Raw genomic sequence first — 17,369 nt, forward strand, 5'->3', positions numbered from 1 at the left:
TTTCCCTTGCGCTCAATAAAAGAGCATTTTTCAAACAGAAGTTAAGGCCTCATCTGACTCTTCTTCTGCACCATGTCAAATTGTGTATATATTGAAGCTCCACCCATTTGTGGCTTCACACCATATATCAGCCACTCTCAGGTCACTCTGTCCAAGGGATCACAGTGTATACGTACTGGTCACTTTATCAGAATTCCCTTCTTTTAATCTCCATCTGGAGTTGAATTGATGCACAGTTTTTGTTGGCCATCCTCAACCCTTCAACAGCGACTTTCATTCCACATATATATCACATATATATATATATATATATATATATATATATATATATATATATATATATATATATATATACATATATATATATATGTGTGTGTGTGTATAATATAATTATATAAGTCGTATTTGTCCGCTCTAAGTAAAGTGAAGCGTACTGTACTAAAGCCTCCTCCAGTGTTCAGAGTGAGGCTTCAAGTTGAAGTATTTACTGAAGGATTTACTGAAACACTAAAACATTCACAGTAAAGCACATTACAGGCTTCAAATGTCAGAGTTTAAACTAGTGCTGCCATCAGTGTTTTACCCATTGTGGGAAAGTCGGTGTACACCACCATTAGCTTGGCACTGACTTAACACTGCATATCCAATAGAGTGCTAGCAGAAATTAGCATTACTGTACTGTAGTGTAGTGATGTTACAGAGTGAAGGGTGATGTCAGAGGGGGTTCAGGGGAGGGGCTGATAGGTACTTGGTTTGCTGTGATGTAATGTAGTGTTTAAAGTGAGACGCTGGTTAAGAAAAGCACATTGTAGCAATAACTCTAGGCTGGACAGCCTGTTTGGAGCATCTGAATATTCAGGACTGAAGCCCTGAAGATGCAGCCCTAACAGCACCAGCGCTGAGAAATAAAATACTGGAAATCCCACAGCGGAAATAAACTTTGTACTTTACGCTCTCCAAGCTGGGACTGACTTCTTTGGCACTGACAGTAAAACATGTTATTAACACTAATTGTAATGCATTATATTAACAATTCATAATGTATAATAAACGTGGCTATGAAGTGTAAATCAGTGTAATTCATTTTTATAATTATTTACAACCATGTTTATAATGCCTTATGAATGCATTATAACATGTTATAAATGTGTTTATACATGCTTACAAATGTGACATGCATAGCAAGTGTTACCAAAGTGTCTAAATACATGTTTCAGTGCCTGAGTTGGGTGCCGAAAAAGAGAAGCTAAAAACTAAACTTCCCCAGATGCTGCAGTGTCAGACTGAAAGTAATAATCCTATTGGATGATTTACTGAGGGGTCTCAGTTAGAGAGAGAGGAACAGAGAGACTGTAGTCAGTCGGCTCTCACTCATGTTTGAGCTTGTTTCCTCTATGCTGATCAAGATGAAGCTGTGTTTGATTCTCGTCTGTGCAGCTCTTCTCTACACAGAGGCTAAATGTGAGTAAAAGTAAATATTTCAGTGTTCAGTAGTGAACTTTATACTGAAAAAGATGTTCAATGTACAGAAACAGTCTGATTTTGTCTGTCCACTAAGATAAATAATAGCCTGTGTGCACTGATGTGCTTTTCCCGTTCTCTGTTCTCCAGTTGTGCACAGAGACATCCACTTAAGCCTGTGCTCTGATACAGAGAAAGAGGAGATATATGGACTGGATGGAGAAGAAATCTGGCACGCTGACTTCAGTGAGGGGGCAGGGGTGCTGACCCTGCCGAGGTTTGCAGATCCTTTCACCTTTGAAGAAGGAGCCTATAAAACGGCTGTTGCTAATGCAGAAACGTGCAGAGAAAACTTGGATATTTGTGTGAAGGATTACAATAAACCTGCGAAACCGAAAGGTAAGACACGATCACCACTGCAGCACACGCTCATTCACTGTGTAGCTGCATTGTCTGTAAATGAAACAGAGGAAATTATTCATAAAACAATAAATCATATGTGTCAGTAGCTTAGCTGTGTGTGGCCTGAAGCATCAGGACAGTTCAACAGTTAAAAATGCTGAGTTCACTCGCAGGAAAACGTTTACAGTATCAAACAGTCAAACTGAAGACCAGTCATTTTTAATTAGCTGGCTTACAACTTAAAACGGTGTTCTGCTGGTGTTCTAAAGGTGTTCTGATGGTGTTCTAATGGAGTTCTAATGGTATTCTGATGGTTTTTTGTTTGTGTTCTAATGGAGTTCTCTTGCTGTTCTGGAGGTGATCTAATGGTATTCTGATTGTGTTCTGATGGTGTTCTAAAGATGTTCTGATGGTGTTCTGGTGGTGTTCTAATGGAGTTCTAATGGTTTTATGATGGTGTTCTGGAGGTGCTCTGATGGTGTTCTAATTGTGTTCTGATGGTGTTCTAAGGATGTTCTGACAGTATTCTGGAGGTGTTCTAATGGTATTCTAATTATTTTCTGATGGTGTTCTAAAGATATTCTGATGGTGTTCTAATGGAGTTCTAATGGTTTTCTGATGGTTTTTTGTTTGTGTTCTAATGGAGTTCTCTTGCTGTTCTGGAGGTGATCTAATGGTGTTCTGGTGGTGTTATAATGGTGCTCTGATGGTGTTATAATGGTGTTCTGTATTTTTTGGTGTTCTAATGGTTTTCTGATGGTGTTCTAAATGTGTTCTAAAGGTGCTCTGATGGTGTTCTAAAGGTGTTCTGGTGGTGTTTTGATGGTGTTCTAAAGGTGTTCTGGTGGTGTTCTAAAGATGTTCTGACAGTGCTCTGGAGGTGTTCTAATGGAGTTCTAATGGTTTTCTGATTTTTTTTTTGTGTTCTAATGGAGTTCTCTTGCTGTTCTGGAGGTGATCTAATGGTGTTCTGGTGGTGTTATAATGGTGCTCTGATGGTGTTATAATGGTGTTCTGGTGGTGTTCTAAAGCTGTTCTGGTGGTGTTCTAAAGCTGTTCTGGTGGTGTTCCAATGGTGTTCTGGTGGTGTTCTAATGGTGTTCTGGTGGTTTTCTGGTTCTCATTTAGTCACTTGCAAAAACCTTTTGAACTACCCTGCAAGTTTAACTGATGTTCACTTGTCGTAAGATAAAAATAAATAGAAAAAAGCACAAAATTCAGAAATCAATGTGATTACAGTGATGACAGAACAGAAGATAGTGCTGTAGCTTTACTGTACAGTATAGTAGTCTGTCACAATATAAAGAGAAAGTGTTGGGATGAAAAGTAGTGTGTGTTGGGGCTGATTTCATATTTTTATCAAAGGATGTGATGATTAACATTTTTGTGACCATTTATTATCACAGTGTGATTGTTTTCTATTCCATTTTGAAGTCTAAATATTTTGTGAGTAATAAAATGAGTAATGCTTTTATCCACAGATGCCCCTCAAAGCTCAATCTACACCAAGTACAGTGTGGAGCTGGGCTCTAAAAACACCCTCATCTGTTACATCACTGGATTCTACCCTCCTCATCTCGGAGTGCAGTGGACCAGGAACAATGTAAATGTGACAGGTGAAGCTTCTTTCAGCAGATTTTATCCAACCAGTGATGGAGCTTTCAAGCTGGTCTCTCATCTGAGCTTCACTCCAGAGGAGGGCGACATCTACACCTGCACTGTGGAGCACACGGCCCTGGAAAGACCACTGACCAAAACATGGGGTGAGATTGTTACCTGCTAATAGACCGGGGGGTAATTCCAGAAAGTGCAGTAACTCAAAAAGCCAGGTTTTTTCTTAATAAGCCCAGCTAACTTTCATCAATTTCAGATCCACAAAAAAGCAAATCTTAAGCCACAATCAGTTACCATGGCAACATATCGCTGCTGTCGGAAGAAAACCTTGTATCTCCAGTTTTGTCTTTTTTCAGTTTTTGACATAATTTGAAAATGCCTGTTTCCCTTTATATTACGTGTAAATTTCATGATGACTGGACCAACAGAAACTGCCCAAAATGACTTAGAAAGACGTCTGGTTCCACTGACTTACATTAAAAGTAAAGTAGGGTTTTTCCTTCTCCTGTAAAGTTGTCATTTTAGAGATTTTCCCCCCCCAAAAACAGCGATATGCTTTTGGACAAACATGCCAAGCTAAAGCTGTACTGTAGAACAGCATTCCACCTCAATGCTGTCCTGTATACTGCTGCATACAGGGTGTACTATGGTTAATATTTTATTATGAATGCAGCCTAACAGGATTTAACATTAAGAAAATATTTATTTTACAAAAATAGCATATGATTAAAAGGCCAAATATAAATGAATATGGGATTCATTTAGAATGAGTAGCTATATGTATAAGGTTCGGTTCAATTCTCAGTTTCAGATATGAAAAAGCAAACTAATATGGAGAAGATATCATAAGAGGTTTATGCAGGGAGACTATATTAAAGACCCTCAAAATATTACATGCTATTGCCTGTGTAAGAGCTTACTTTATGTGCGTATTTTCTGGCCTAGTGTGAGGAGTTAGCCGTGTTGTTCTGCATACAGCCTGTTCAGAATCTTCACGTAATCACTTAAAGTCCAAATTTAACTACCTGCAGCATCTCTTAACCACAAACAGCATGTGACATAACCTGTGCATATTTATTAGTGTGGATGATAATAGACTAAACAGAGGTAATATCTTTTTAAAAAGCAGTTAAAGATCATAAAGAGGAAAAGACTCGGACAGCACCTTTTAAAAGCACTCTACCCTCAATTACTCTTTCAAATGTCCAATCATTGAAAATTAAACTGGACTTACTACACACTAAATGTCCTATGGAGACATCATTTAGGGAGCTTTGTGTCTTAACTGAGACTTGGCTAGATGAGTTTGTTCCAGTGTGAAGCCCAATCTAACACCCCCCATCCTGATTTCACTTCCCAAGGACCCTTGGCCAGAGTTAGCAAGCTTTTGGAGTTTTTAAACACTGTGTCCACTCACTGTCCACTCTATTAGACACTTCTACTTTGTCAGTCCACCTTGTAGATGTAAAGTCAGAGACAATAGCTCATCTGCTGCTGCACAGTTTGTGTTGGTCATCCTCTAGTGGTCACAGAATGCTGCCCACAGGATGCTGTTGGCTGGATATTTTTGGTTGGTGGACTAATTCTCAGTCCAGCAGTGACACTGAGGTGTTTAAAAACTCCAGTGTCTGATCCACTCAGACCAGCGCAACACACACTAACACACCACCAGCACGTCAGTGTTACTGCAATGCTGAGAATGATCCACCACCCAAATAGTATCTGCTCTGTGAGGGTCCATGGGGGTCCTGACCACTGAAGAACAGGGTAAAAGGAGGCTAACAAAGTATCAGAGAAACAGATGGACTACAGTCTGTAACTGTAGAACTACAAAGTGCACCTATATAGTAAGTGGAGCTGATAAAATGGACAGTGAGCGTAGAAACAAGGAGGTGGTCATAATGTTATGCTTGATCAGTGTATAAGAGTTTACAAAAAGTCAGGCACATACATATCTACCCAGGGTCCTCCCAGAATTGTTGACTCACAGCTGTGATGTGTATGATTCATCAATAACACTGCGAATATTGTGACCAGAAACCAGGGGAGGTAAGATCAGGATTGGGATGTGAAATTGGGCACCACAAGCCTTGATGGCTTCAGGATCATAATTGCAGATAAAAGCAAAAACTCGGGGAAAGTGCAGGGTGGTGGAGTGTGTATGTGCCTCAACTCCCACTGGTGTACCAACATCAAGGTACACGGAAAGGTCTGTAATCAAGGCCTGGAGTTGCTCACCCTGTCTGCCTGAGCCTTTAACCTCCCAAGGGAGTTCTCAACAGCTGTGGTTAGCGGTGTATATATTGTACCAAGCACCAAAATCAAGGTGGCAGCTTAGCAAATAGCACATAACATTTGCTAGTAAAAGCTCAGTTAAAACGTGGAGGCCCTAATTTTAACAGCTGTTGGCTCTGCCAGCCTTCAATCAATATGTGGATGTACTGACAAGGCGTAATAAGAACATAGACTTATGCTACGGCGTTTTTTCTGGAGCCTACGCAACTAGAGCTCTTCCACTGCTAGAACTCGTGGACCACAACGTCATACACTGACTTTCTGTTTACAAGCAACAGCTGAAACAACACAGACTCATAACAAACAGCGCTATTACACCCATAACAAAGAGGAAGCTATTGCAAGGATAGATAGACGTGCAGATTTTTGTCATCACTGACTATATTAAATTCTCTATGGATTCTCTGATATCAGTACAGATTATCAGAACACATCCCAACTCAAAACACTGTATCTCAGCAAAAATCAAACATCTTTTCAACAGAAAAATGCTTTTATAGCACTTAAAGCTATCAAAAAAAAACTCCAAACAAGCCTTTCAGCTGCTCATACATAAAGCATCATGTTCGCACAGAAAGACTGTGAACTCTTTCTTTTTAAAATTTGGCTATGCTAATGACTGATTATATTGCATAGAATGCATTCCAGAATTATGAATATCTTAAACTGTAATCTGTGTGAATAAGTAGATTATAGGGGCTTTTGTATTGTGTTTTTTTGTACAGATGTGCAGGTGGTTCTGCCCAGTGTGGGTCCGACTGTGTTCTGTGGAGTGGGTCTGGCTACAGGACTGCTGGGAGTCGCTGCTGGAACTTTCTTCCTCGTCAAAGGAAACAACTGCAGCTGAGAGTCTGACTGTAAACATCACATCAGAATCAGTTTTTGTTTTTATTTTGTGTAGTTTATAGTTTACTTTCAGATTACGGACTGTTGAAGCCAAAGTGTGATGTTTTTTTAATCATCATTCTTTGTTATGACCTGAAAATGATTTACTTGACTAATAATGAGTAGTTCTAATGGATTGATTTTATATTCATTGTATATTAATTTGATTGTTGGTTACCAGCTATTTTTCTACGATGGCGTTTTAGGGCCACTGTTATTAAAAATAAAAAAAGTAGACTTTGAAAATAATGTTGTAATGTTTTGAGAAAAAAGTCATACGGTATGCTATTTCGAGAATAAAGTTCTACTGTTTCGAGAAAAAAAGTCGTAATATTTTGACGAAAAAGTAGAATTGTGACATTAAAGTGGCATTAATACCAGAAAAGGTCGCAGTATTGTGGCCAAAGGCTTTGCAGAGTGAAGCAGCCCCTCCTCGTGTTAAATGAGGGGCGTTTAGGAGTTGGTAGTTCTACTTTCATATCGATTCACCCATAAAGAAAGACTTAGTCTCCCTGTCTCTCCTGCACATCAGCACCAGCCTGTTATTAGTATAAGAACCGGCTAAAACGGCTGAGCAGGAAACCGTGTTTATCTAGAATAAAGAGCCAGACGGACTCGGAGGAAACTGTCTGTCTGTGTTGTTGAAGGAGAATCGCAGGCAGGGTCGTCTACACGGCTATCGGGGGCTACATCTCCCCCCATTCAAAGAGGGCATGAAGTTTCACAGACAGTGGGAATGATGATCAAAATGATCCACAGAGAGACAGGAGTGAGTGGAACTCCGGCGCCAGTACAGCAACCAAGACCCCAACGCGTTATGGCAGCCCCCCCACAGTTAGCCCCCCTACAGTTAGCCCACTTTATCCTCTAAATATTACGACTTTTTTTCTTGAAATAATATTATGACTGTTTTCTCAAAATATTACATTATTTTCTATGTCTACTATTTTTATTTTTATTAACAGTGGCCCTAAAATGCCATCATAATTTTTCAGCTAATAGCTAATTTAAATGTAAAACAACAAATTTTACTTCATACATGTTAAGGGGAAGATTTTTGTGCCATCATAAACCCTGTTTTGGTGTTGAAAATTGGCTGCCCTGGTTTACTAAAGAGAAGAAAGGCTCTTTTAGCATCTTTAATAGCATCTTCAACAAGATAAAAGGGGCGAAGCTGCTCTTTTGAGCTTTTGCATTTATTAGAATTTCCTTCTCAAAGTGCAGAATACTGGGAGATGATTATTATATGAAACACTCAATCAGATTTATTAAGACTGATAGTAAATATTTACTATTGAATGACATCACTAGTTTACAACTGAGAATTATTTTTGGCACTAACATTATTGCCATTATGGCTGAGAAAGAAAAGGAAGTTGATCACACACATTTATGTATTTTCAACTTGAACAACAACAACACCAACAACAAAAGTGAACCCCTACCATGTCGTTTCATTCTTAATTTGAAGAAGGAAATAAAATAATAATAATAAACCAATTGGTAGTGTTGGAGCCAAGACCACTAGAGGCAAGTCTGAGTGAAGACCAAGACTTTATGGTAATTGAGGCCGAGTCGAGACCGTGACAAGATGGTTAATTTATGGACTCGAGTACTATAACACTACCAGTTGGTTTTAGTAGATCTGACAGTTATTTCCCAAACTGCTGTAAATCTTTTTGGCTCTCAAATCAATGCAATACTGAAGTTACTTGTTTCCCGGAATCACCAAATTACGGACTAAAAAACATTTCGGCTGTGTTCCAAACCAAGAATTTATACTTTACATACTACAGCAATGAATGTGATTCTAATTGTAGTGTGCTATTTTTTACACACTGTTAAGTGCTGTTGTATTCAGTTTGGGACACAGCCTGTTTCTGCTGCCAGGCGGAAACAGGCTTTCATACAAAAAGCATGTGAGTCACACAACTTGATATATGGGTCATAGGTTAATATCAAAGTTGCTCCTGTGTTGTACGGTTTCTAAAATATAAAGTTCCATACATCCAAATTTGACTCTTCCAAATTCTTCTTTTGAAGTCTGAACTGCTTGAAGTAAACTAATGTGAAAATGCAGAAAATACAGATGAATGAATATTCTAGTAATTTACTTCAAAACATTTAAACAGACACAGTAGTGCCAAAGCTATTGGTACCCTTTGTATTTTAGATTCAAAGTTTATTGCCATTGTGTTTCATACAAAGAAATTCTGCTAGTGGCTTCCTAAGCTGACATCTAAGACACCTAAAAACAATTATTACAGTATAATAAATATTACAATACAACATATATTGCAATAAGGAATTAAAATAAATAGACAATAAATATAAATAAAACATTACCAAAGTACAAAACACAAATGCAAAGTACTGCACAAGAAAAATATTGCACCTGCACAGTTGCACCTGGCAAATATTGGACATTTAAATATTGAGTATTGCACAAGTGGATGGTTGTATGTTTGTGTGCTTGAATAAGTAGGCAAATATTACTCTTATGTCAAATATTGTACATGTGGCAGCATATTCTAATTTTTTTTCAAGTTCAAATGCAAATTTAAACATGCTAATTTAATGGTGTATTTACAATTGCATTTCTCATGTGAGTGTGTATTGTTTAACACATAATTCAAATGCAAATGCAAAACATGCATTTATGTATGCATCTCTGTGTAGAATGTCAGGAAAAAATAAATATGGAAAAGCAAAGTGCTTTTGACATTTATTTTACTGTCTGACTCTAATGGTCTGACTCTGAGGTGTTAAAAACGGAATAACATTCTGCCATTTGCAATTGCATTTCCTTATCATAACTTTTTCATCAGCTCTGCCAAAATGAAAATTGGTGACATTGTCCAGCTTCGAGCAGAGGCTCGCAGGACTGTCAGAGGACCTGAATGGCTAACGATGGATGTTCCTATTCAGGAGATCCTGAGTTAGCCCAATGTTTTCCAACCCAGGTCCTGGGGGAACACTGCCCTGCACAGTGTCCATGATTTCCAAAAAGTATTTCACGTTGATTCGTTGGACCACAGGACACTTCTCCACTTCCCCTCAGTCCATTTTAAATGAACTTGAGCCCAGAGAAGGTGGCAGTGTTTCTGGATCCTGTTTATATGTGGTTTCTTCTTTGCATTTTAGAATTTTAACTTGCATTTGTGGATGCAGTGATGAACTGTGTTCACAGACAGTGGTTTTCAGAGGTGTTTCTGAGCCCCTGCAGTGATTTCCACCACAGAATCATGTCTGTTTTTAATGCAGTGCTGCCTGAGGTCCCAAAGATCACAGCCAGTAAATACTGGTTTTTGGCTTTGTCCCTTACATACAGAGATTTCTCCAGATTCTCTGAATCTTTTAATGATATTATGTACCATAGATGATGAAAAGCAAAAGTTCTTTGCTGTTTTACATTTGATTTTTTAGTTCTACTTAATTTGTTCCTACACAATAAAGATATACCATTCTGTTTTGTAATGTTTTTCTGATGTAGTGAGGTTTTTGCATTCATTGTAAAAGCAAAACAACCTAAAAATATTTAACAGTTTGGTATCAAACATTTGAACGGCTTTTATTCAGCTCATAAATTACATTCAATAAAACAATGCACAGTAAAATTTTAGTATAGATGAACCAAATCAATATTTTACATCAGCTCAAACCTCAAAAACACTTCAAATCAACTTTGAAACTTTCTGTCTCACTTTTTTACAGTGTTGTTTACATGATCAGCCAAAGAATAATAAACTAGTAACAGTAAGAATTAAATCTACAGAGCAATAATTCTTTACAGCTTCATAGGTTTACAAACCACATTTCCAGAAAAGTTGGGGAATTTTGTGAAATGCAAATATAAAACAAACAAACAAAAAAAAAAACAATCTATGATTTATTAATTCTCTTGAAAGTTTTTTTCACTGACAAAATTACCAAGAAAAGATTTCTAATGTTTTCACTGACCAAATTGCATTTTATAAACATAAACCAATTTAGAATTTGATGCCAGGAACACACCCAGCGAAAACTGTGACAGAGGCATGTTTATCACTGTGTCACATCACCTTTTCTTTTAAGTACACTTTGTAATGGATTCAGAACTGATTGTTGCAGTTTTGCAAGTGAAATTTTTGCCTATTCTTGCTTGATACAAGACTTTAGCTGCTCAACAATCTGTGGTCACCGTTATTTGATTCTCCTTTTTGATTTGATTCTCCAGTGTCTTGTCATCTTGAGACTTATTGCATCTCTCTCCTTTCTGGTCTTCCTATTTGTGTAGTCAGGCCCTTACAATTGATCCAGATGTTTACTCACATCACCGCACTACTGCAGTCCTTTCACTGGTGTCTTTTATCTGTTCACATCAGATTTAAACTCTGATCTTTGCCTACAAAGGCAAAAGATGGACCAGCTCCTTCCACATGATGACCTAGAGCGATTTGAGCATCAAGTACAGCCCAGCTTGATCCACAACACGTGAAAGACAAGCATATGCTTAGAGACATTAATGATTGGTTGAGTGTTTTTTTATTAATTATTCTTTTGCAAAGAGCCAATTATTGGATCAATACATCAAGGAAACATAAAGGAGTAGATTAGAAGGCCTCTAGTAGGCACCTGAATGCTATATCCTAATCTCTCAGCAGCCCAGTAGTAGTAAAAGCATGAAGAGAGCTAAAATTGACCATAGCTTCAGGGTCTGGGTGCAGACTTGCACTCTCAGCCTGACATGCACCGCCAGCCTGTTGATGACGTCAGTGCCACTCTGCCATGACAGTGTTTTTGCTGGCCTTATGAGAAAAACAGCGAACCACGTAGTGCTGGGCAACAAGAGTCACATTGAATGTATATTAACGTTGCCAAACTAATAATAAGGTAATTAAATATGGAAACTTTCAAAATAAAACCTACCACGACGATAAGACACGAATGTCGGGTTTATTCGCAGAAAAAACTAAAAGGCTGCTGTAACTCATGAAAGCCAAGCTGAAGATGATTAGAACCGGTTATCAAAAACTGTAATATTGATTAAATAGAACTAAATTAAATTTTGCTGTCTCATCAATGTCGTCACGACTTCCTAGGAAGCTGTCAGACAGCATTGTCATAACTGCGACAATGTAGAAAAGCACCAAGAAGACGACGCTGTGGGCACCAAAACAGTGACAACGTCACAACGTAACTGTGTTTGCAAGGCTGTTAGGAATAAAACCTGATGGTTTTGCTTCATAACGGGAATTGGCTTGATGGTTGCCATTAGACGCCATTAGTAAACGATCAACTGTATCTGGAATCAGGCCCAGAAGACCTGATTAAATGATCAGAATCCTTTTCACTGTGATATCAACCCATCAGGAAAACACAGAATACCAGCGACTACTGAACACCACCAGGAACCTTTTAATGGGTTCTATGATTTTTTTTTTTCAACAGGGAGGTACATTAAATGTAACTCTCTGACAAAAAATGAATAAAGTGATGATGTCGCTAAGCAGCAGCAGCCGAAAGTTACCGTGTCGTTGGACGGCTTCTGCCACCGTGGCAGAGAGTGCATGTGCACGTGACGTCACTGGGGCTGAAAGTGCATCTGGCTGAGAGTGCAGGTCTGCAGCCAGACTCTATTGAACATAGCCTACTACTGCAAATATACTGTGAGTATTGATCATTTTGGCAATCAGATAAAAAGGAAACATGGTAATAATACAACTAAACTATCACCATGACACATTGGTATTCACAGTGCTCATTAATGCCATTTGGTATTAATAATGCAACACTGTTCATGCTTGTGGTGGCAAAGGAACACATACGAGACCATAAAACCTAACACTGAAGCACTGAAACAGGACTGTATGTCTGTACAAATGAACTATTTGGCCAAAGAACTACATTTTTAACGTAACAAATGGAGACCAAGATGCATTTATGCTGCTACTTAGTAACATGTGATGCAGTGGTGTAGCTGATTCTGATTGGTTACTGATCTGAAGAGTCTGGAAGTCACTCCTTGAAACTCTCTCAGTTGTTGTTGGATGTAGAGACACAATGTTGCTGATTCTGCAGCTGCTGCTCGCACTGACTCTGTCTATAAGAACAGGTATGTTTATAGTATAATTGATTTGATCAATATAGAAAAAAAAAGAATTATAAAGGTTGTTTAATATTGAGAAAAGGAGGTTTAAGTGATGCATATATAAATCCCTTTATGCTTGTAATCTATTTATAAAACCCTGACTTATCTACGGCTTGTTAAAAGTAATAATAAAATACAAAATATGACACAAAATCTGCTTAATCTTTACATTTGTCTGGGAATTCATCAACTGTTAACTGCTTATATATCTGATTGTCTTACATTACTGTAATTGCAACTAACTATTTGTCTTCCTTTTTCTGTATTTAATTTAATTTTCAGGTGGATATTATCATTATACCATAACAGAATGCATCAGCAGTTCAGCAGATCTTTCTGATTTGGAGCTCATAGACACATATTATTTTAATAAGATTCCAGACGTACAGTTTAACAGCACTGTGGGGAAGTATGTAGGATTCACCGAGGTTGGAGAGAAGCAGGCAGAGGTCTGGAACAGCGGACCTGAACTACAGCAGATGAAAGCTGCGCTGGAGAGATACTGCAAACCCAACCGGCAAATACACTCCTCTGCTATTCTGGAAAAAGCAGGTAGACTGCACATACAGTGAACGCAGATAAAAAGAAAACACAGACGTGCTTTAATGGTGGGAGAGAGCTGAGCTGGAGAGACACAACCTAAAAATGATTAAAGAAAGGGCAAGTAACTCTTACAACCCAAGGCCTGTTTGCATGACTGAATCTAACTGTCACAACTTCAGAATGGTTTAGGCTACAGACATCTTCAGCTGATTTCTTAATAATGTTAGCTACACGATGCTATACCATCAATATGCTGGTTAACAGTGAACTTTCTCATGCTGGTTGTAGTCTGTTATGTGTAGGTAACAAAATACAGCTTTAATTTCTCATCTAATCACCTAATATAGCCTACTGTGGGGCCTGCAGCCTAAACTGGGTAGCTACTGGAACTAGACTAAAGCTGGCTGATTTAGCCAGCAACATTACGAGCAGCCCAAACAAAAAATGAAACACAGAGTTTGCATTTTACAATCGTAATGTGTTAATTGCACCCATAAACTCTCAGCCAGCTACACTTTTACCATAGAGATGTTATACGTTAGCCTATAGCATGTGTGCTGCATACCTGAACATCTCAAGAACATCTAAGTCAACGTTAGTGTTACTCTGGTTCTCAGGGCAGCATAGCATCTTGTAGAGAGATGAACACAGTGAGCAGTCAAGTCTAGGGCCGAATTACAGCTGTTCTGAGGTCAGCTGAGAACCAGTCACTGCTCATTGGGTAGTTTCGTCGCTTTTTTCCACACTGAAAGTAATTGATTATAAGTCATTAGCTATATTTGAATTTTTGCATCTATAAGAAAGTGCAGAAACTCTTATACTGAATTTATTTGGTTACAGTTACTATGGCAACTCTATTGTCTACTCTAACTGTATTTTACCTGTGCTCTGTTCAGTTTATTTTAGTATCTACACTGATAAATGACCTTTAGCTGGTTCACATGGGTTTATTTGTAAGACTTGTGTAAGATGCCCGTGTCACATGTAGAGAAAAATATCTACTATCCATTCGCAAAATACAACCCCTGAGCCCATGCAGTGATTTCCACTACAGAATCATGTCTGTTTTTAATGCAGTGCTGCATGTGGGCTCAAAGATCATGGCCAGGTGTTTTTTTAGCATTACACAACTTTACCAGCCTTTTGTTGCCCCCACCCCAACTTTTTTGGAACAAGTTGTTGGCATCAAATTAAAAATGGGCAAATATTTTTCAAAAAAACAATAAAAACTCAGTTTCTGTTGTCTTTGGGCTAATTTCAATAAAATATAGAGTTCAAATGATTTGCACATCATTGCCTTTTGTTTTTATTTACATTTTGCACAGCGTCCCAACTTTTTTGGAAATGGGGTTGTAAGCAATTTCATGAGACGCAATGTAAACTGAATTTTAAGATTGCCACAGTAACATGTCCACATGGCACAAACACTTACAATAACACTTCTGTGCACAACAAGGCAGCATATGCATGCAAAGTGTTTATGCGGAAATGATCAAACCTTATTTTTGATATTGAAATTGGTTTACTGACAGTTTCTTGACAAAAGTACAATGTAAAATGTTGTCAGTTCTAAAGTATTAATATCAGTATCAATATTAATACTTTTATATTCATTATTGGTATTTTTATCAATAGGCTAATTTTGATCTTAGGTAAACCTTATCATCAACTTATCCAAGGACTATTGCTTACTTTCTCAACATTGAATCGGTTCAATTGCTTGTTTTTGAAATGATCTTATGCATTCATAATTTCTCTGTTGTTTGTAGTGAAGCCGGTGGTCCAACTCATGTTAGACAAGCATGCCAGTGGTGGTCATCCAGCCTTGCTGATGTGCAGCGCGTATGACTTCTACCCCCCAGCCATCGATGTGTACTGGCTGAGAGACGGCAAAAAAGTGACCACTGATATGATTTCCACTGCAGAGATGGCTGATGGAGACTGGTACTACCAGATCCACTCCCACCTGGAGTACACGCCCACATCTGGAGAGAAGATCTCCTGTGTGGTGGACCACGCCAGCTCTAAGGAACCCATCATCTATGAGTGGGGTGAGAATATAGAGTCATTACATTACAGACTATTACTGTCATTAAATATCAATGAAGAATCAGTGAACTCAAGGTCAGATGATCATAAAACTGAAATAGGTTTCTGATAAAGAGAGGAAAGAAGTTATTGATCCCCAACCTAAAATAAACCAATTCGCCTTCAGCTGCTGTAAGAACGACAGAAAACGAACTATTTGTCTCCTTTTTTTTTTATTTTTCAGTATCAAGCGCAGCTGTCCTTTACATTGTGAAAATTACATGATAAATGGACCAATAGAAATGCTCCAAAATAGCATGGAATGAAATCTCTCGACATTCACTTACATTAAGAGTAAAGAACATTTTTGCTGTGCTGTAAAGTTGTCGTTTTGGAGATACTTGTTTTTCTTTGGACAGCGACGATTTATATTTACAAACAAGTACCTGACATATGAAAGCTTTCCAGTCCCCTATGATGTAAACATGGGACCTGATCTGCCTTGATCCTTGACCTACTGTCCTCATTGTCCTCGCTGTGAACTCTGGTTGAACTTATGCTATACATTTCCACGTTTTCTATTGTTAACTGTGTGTGTGTGTGTGTGGAGGGGGGGGTAGATTGTGGGGGTTACGACATGTGTGTGCTTTTTCCACTCTTCAAGAAACAGATGTTCAGATAACCTGCAGCCCACTCAAACAGCGTTCTTCCAAATCAGTTACCTATCACATTTCCAACTGAACTCCTCCAGGTTACAATAACGTTCCATGATGATGATGCTTGGCATTAATGAAACTGTCCCACAGATCCGTCTCTTCCTGAGTCTGACAGGAACAAGATTGCCTTTGGAGCTTCAGGGCTGGTGTTGGGGATCATCCTGTCAGCTGCTGGATTCATGTACTACAAGAAGAAATCCTCAGGTCAGTGGAGATAAGACACAGTTTAAGTGACACTGGTCCATCTGTGGCATTATGAATATATTCATTTCATTTATTGTACAATTATGAATGTGTTTTTACAGGAATTCTGTAAAGTTGAGTCAAGGTAAGACCACTAGTAGCTTTAATCTTTTGTTTGCCATAAAATCTGCTTTTATTAAACACTAAATGAACCAATATTGCTGTTGAAAAACATTTTATGTATCTGAATTCTTGCAGGTTCCTGTGTTGATGTTGAGGACTCACCTTTACTCTTAAGTGATGAAGAGAAGCAGTGGAGTCTGGGATCAGCTTTACTTACCTGCACGAAGTTTATAGAATTAAATATAGATTTTTTGTATCAGCGTGAGCTTGATATTGTTTCGTTTAGAAGTATTTGTATAAGTTTGATAATAAGAGGAACATGATAGATGTGGGTCAAATTAAATCTTGGAGACTATAATGTGTGTAAGTTACTTGTTTTAAATGAAAACTGCCACTTTGACCATTTACAGTTCATACTCAAGTCTCAAAAACAAAACCAGGCAGAGTTTGACGGTGGATAAGATTTTAAATGAGACCAAAGCAACATTAGACATAGATTTAATTCCAGTGTTCTGACTTTTATTTAGTTTTTTGGAAACATCTATACCTTTTTTTTTTTTACTGTTGTTTCGTTTTAGAAGACAACAATCCAAAATTTCCTGTTATAGTCTATAGCTTTATGTACAGCTCTTGATTTGTTTTTTATGTATTCTGCTGAGCTAAATAAATATTTTCGAACTATTTCTTTGTTCAAAAAGCTATTTTAAGTCTCCGTGACAATCTTTTAATCTCATACTTCGAGTTGGTGTGCAATTTATGAAACTAAATTAAAACGTTTATGAAACTAAATTGACTAAGAATTGTTATTAAACTATGAACTTGTACATAATTTATGTATTCATCTGCAAATATGGTATTTTTTCAACTAAAATTATCTTAAACGTAGTCAATGAATCTAATATTTCTCCTGTTGTGAGCTTAATTTAAGATTATTTAATTTATTCCTAGACACTGCAGGCAAAATGGTAAGTCAGGTCTAGCCTACGGTT

General features: G+C 37.9%; 2 protein-coding genes across 4 annotated transcripts; both read left to right on the forward strand.

Moving 5' to 3' along the window:
• Positions 1 to 1,251: 1,251 nt before the first annotated feature.
• LOC118801632 (H-2 class II histocompatibility antigen, A-U alpha chain-like) lies at positions 1,252 to 6,641 on the forward strand. Its single transcript, XM_036561994.1, has 4 exons — positions 1,252 to 1,461; positions 1,612 to 1,860; positions 3,345 to 3,626; positions 6,498 to 6,641. Exons 1-4 carry the CDS (start codon positions 1,374 to 1,376, stop codon positions 6,617 to 6,619), a joined length of 741 nt encoding a protein of 246 aa, XP_036417887.1. The 5' UTR covers positions 1,252 to 1,373; the 3' UTR covers positions 6,620 to 6,641.
• Positions 6,642 to 12,677: 6,036 nt separating this feature from the next.
• Positions 12,678 to 17,136, forward strand: LOC118801635 (H-2 class II histocompatibility antigen, E-S beta chain-like). 3 transcript variants are annotated; one of them, XM_036561998.1, is made up of 6 exons: positions 12,678 to 12,751; positions 13,070 to 13,339; positions 15,100 to 15,381; positions 16,165 to 16,278; positions 16,380 to 16,402; positions 16,516 to 17,136. In XM_036561998.1, exons 1-5 carry the CDS (start codon positions 12,700 to 12,702, stop codon positions 16,388 to 16,390), a joined length of 729 nt encoding a protein of 242 aa, XP_036417891.1. In that variant the 5' UTR covers positions 12,678 to 12,699; the 3' UTR covers positions 16,391 to 16,402; positions 16,516 to 17,136. The 3 variants fall into 3 exon arrangements, 2 of the variants coding, with proteins under 2 accessions (XP_036417891.1, XP_036417890.1); XR_005006555.1 differs by having other exon boundaries at positions 16,165 to 16,402; XM_036561997.1 differs by lacking the exon at positions 16,516 to 17,136 and having other exon boundaries at positions 16,165 to 16,482.
• Positions 17,137 to 17,369: the final 233 nt, after the last annotated feature.

This window comes from Colossoma macropomum, unplaced genomic scaffold, assembly GCF_904425465.1.
Source record: "Colossoma macropomum unplaced genomic scaffold, Colossoma_macropomum, whole genome shotgun sequence".
Lineage (NCBI taxonomy): Eukaryota > Metazoa > Chordata > Actinopteri > Characiformes > Serrasalmidae > Colossoma > Colossoma macropomum.

Bases quoted from the DNA above. Each gene is read 5' to 3' on its own strand.
- LOC118801632 (XM_036561994.1), top strand. From the start codon at position 1,374: ATGTTTGAGCTTGTTTCCTCTATGCTGATCAAGATGAAGCTGTGTTTG. The intron at 1,462-1,611 runs GTGAGTAAAAGT...TCTGTTCTCCAG, and splicing joins TCTCTACACAGAGGCTAAAT to TTGTGCACAGAGACATCCAC. The intron at 1,861-3,344 runs GTAAGACACGAT...TTTTATCCACAG, and splicing joins TAAACCTGCGAAACCGAAAG to ATGCCCCTCAAAGCTCAATC.
- LOC118801635 (XM_036561997.1), top strand. From the start codon at position 12,700: ATGTTGCTGATTCTGCAGCTGCTGCTCGCACTGACTCTGTCTATAAGA. The intron at 12,752-13,069 runs GTATGTTTATAG...TTTAATTTTCAG, and splicing joins GACTCTGTCTATAAGAACAG to GTGGATATTATCATTATACC. The intron at 13,340-15,099 runs GTAGACTGCACA...TGTTGTTTGTAG, and splicing joins TGCTATTCTGGAAAAAGCAG to TGAAGCCGGTGGTCCAACTC.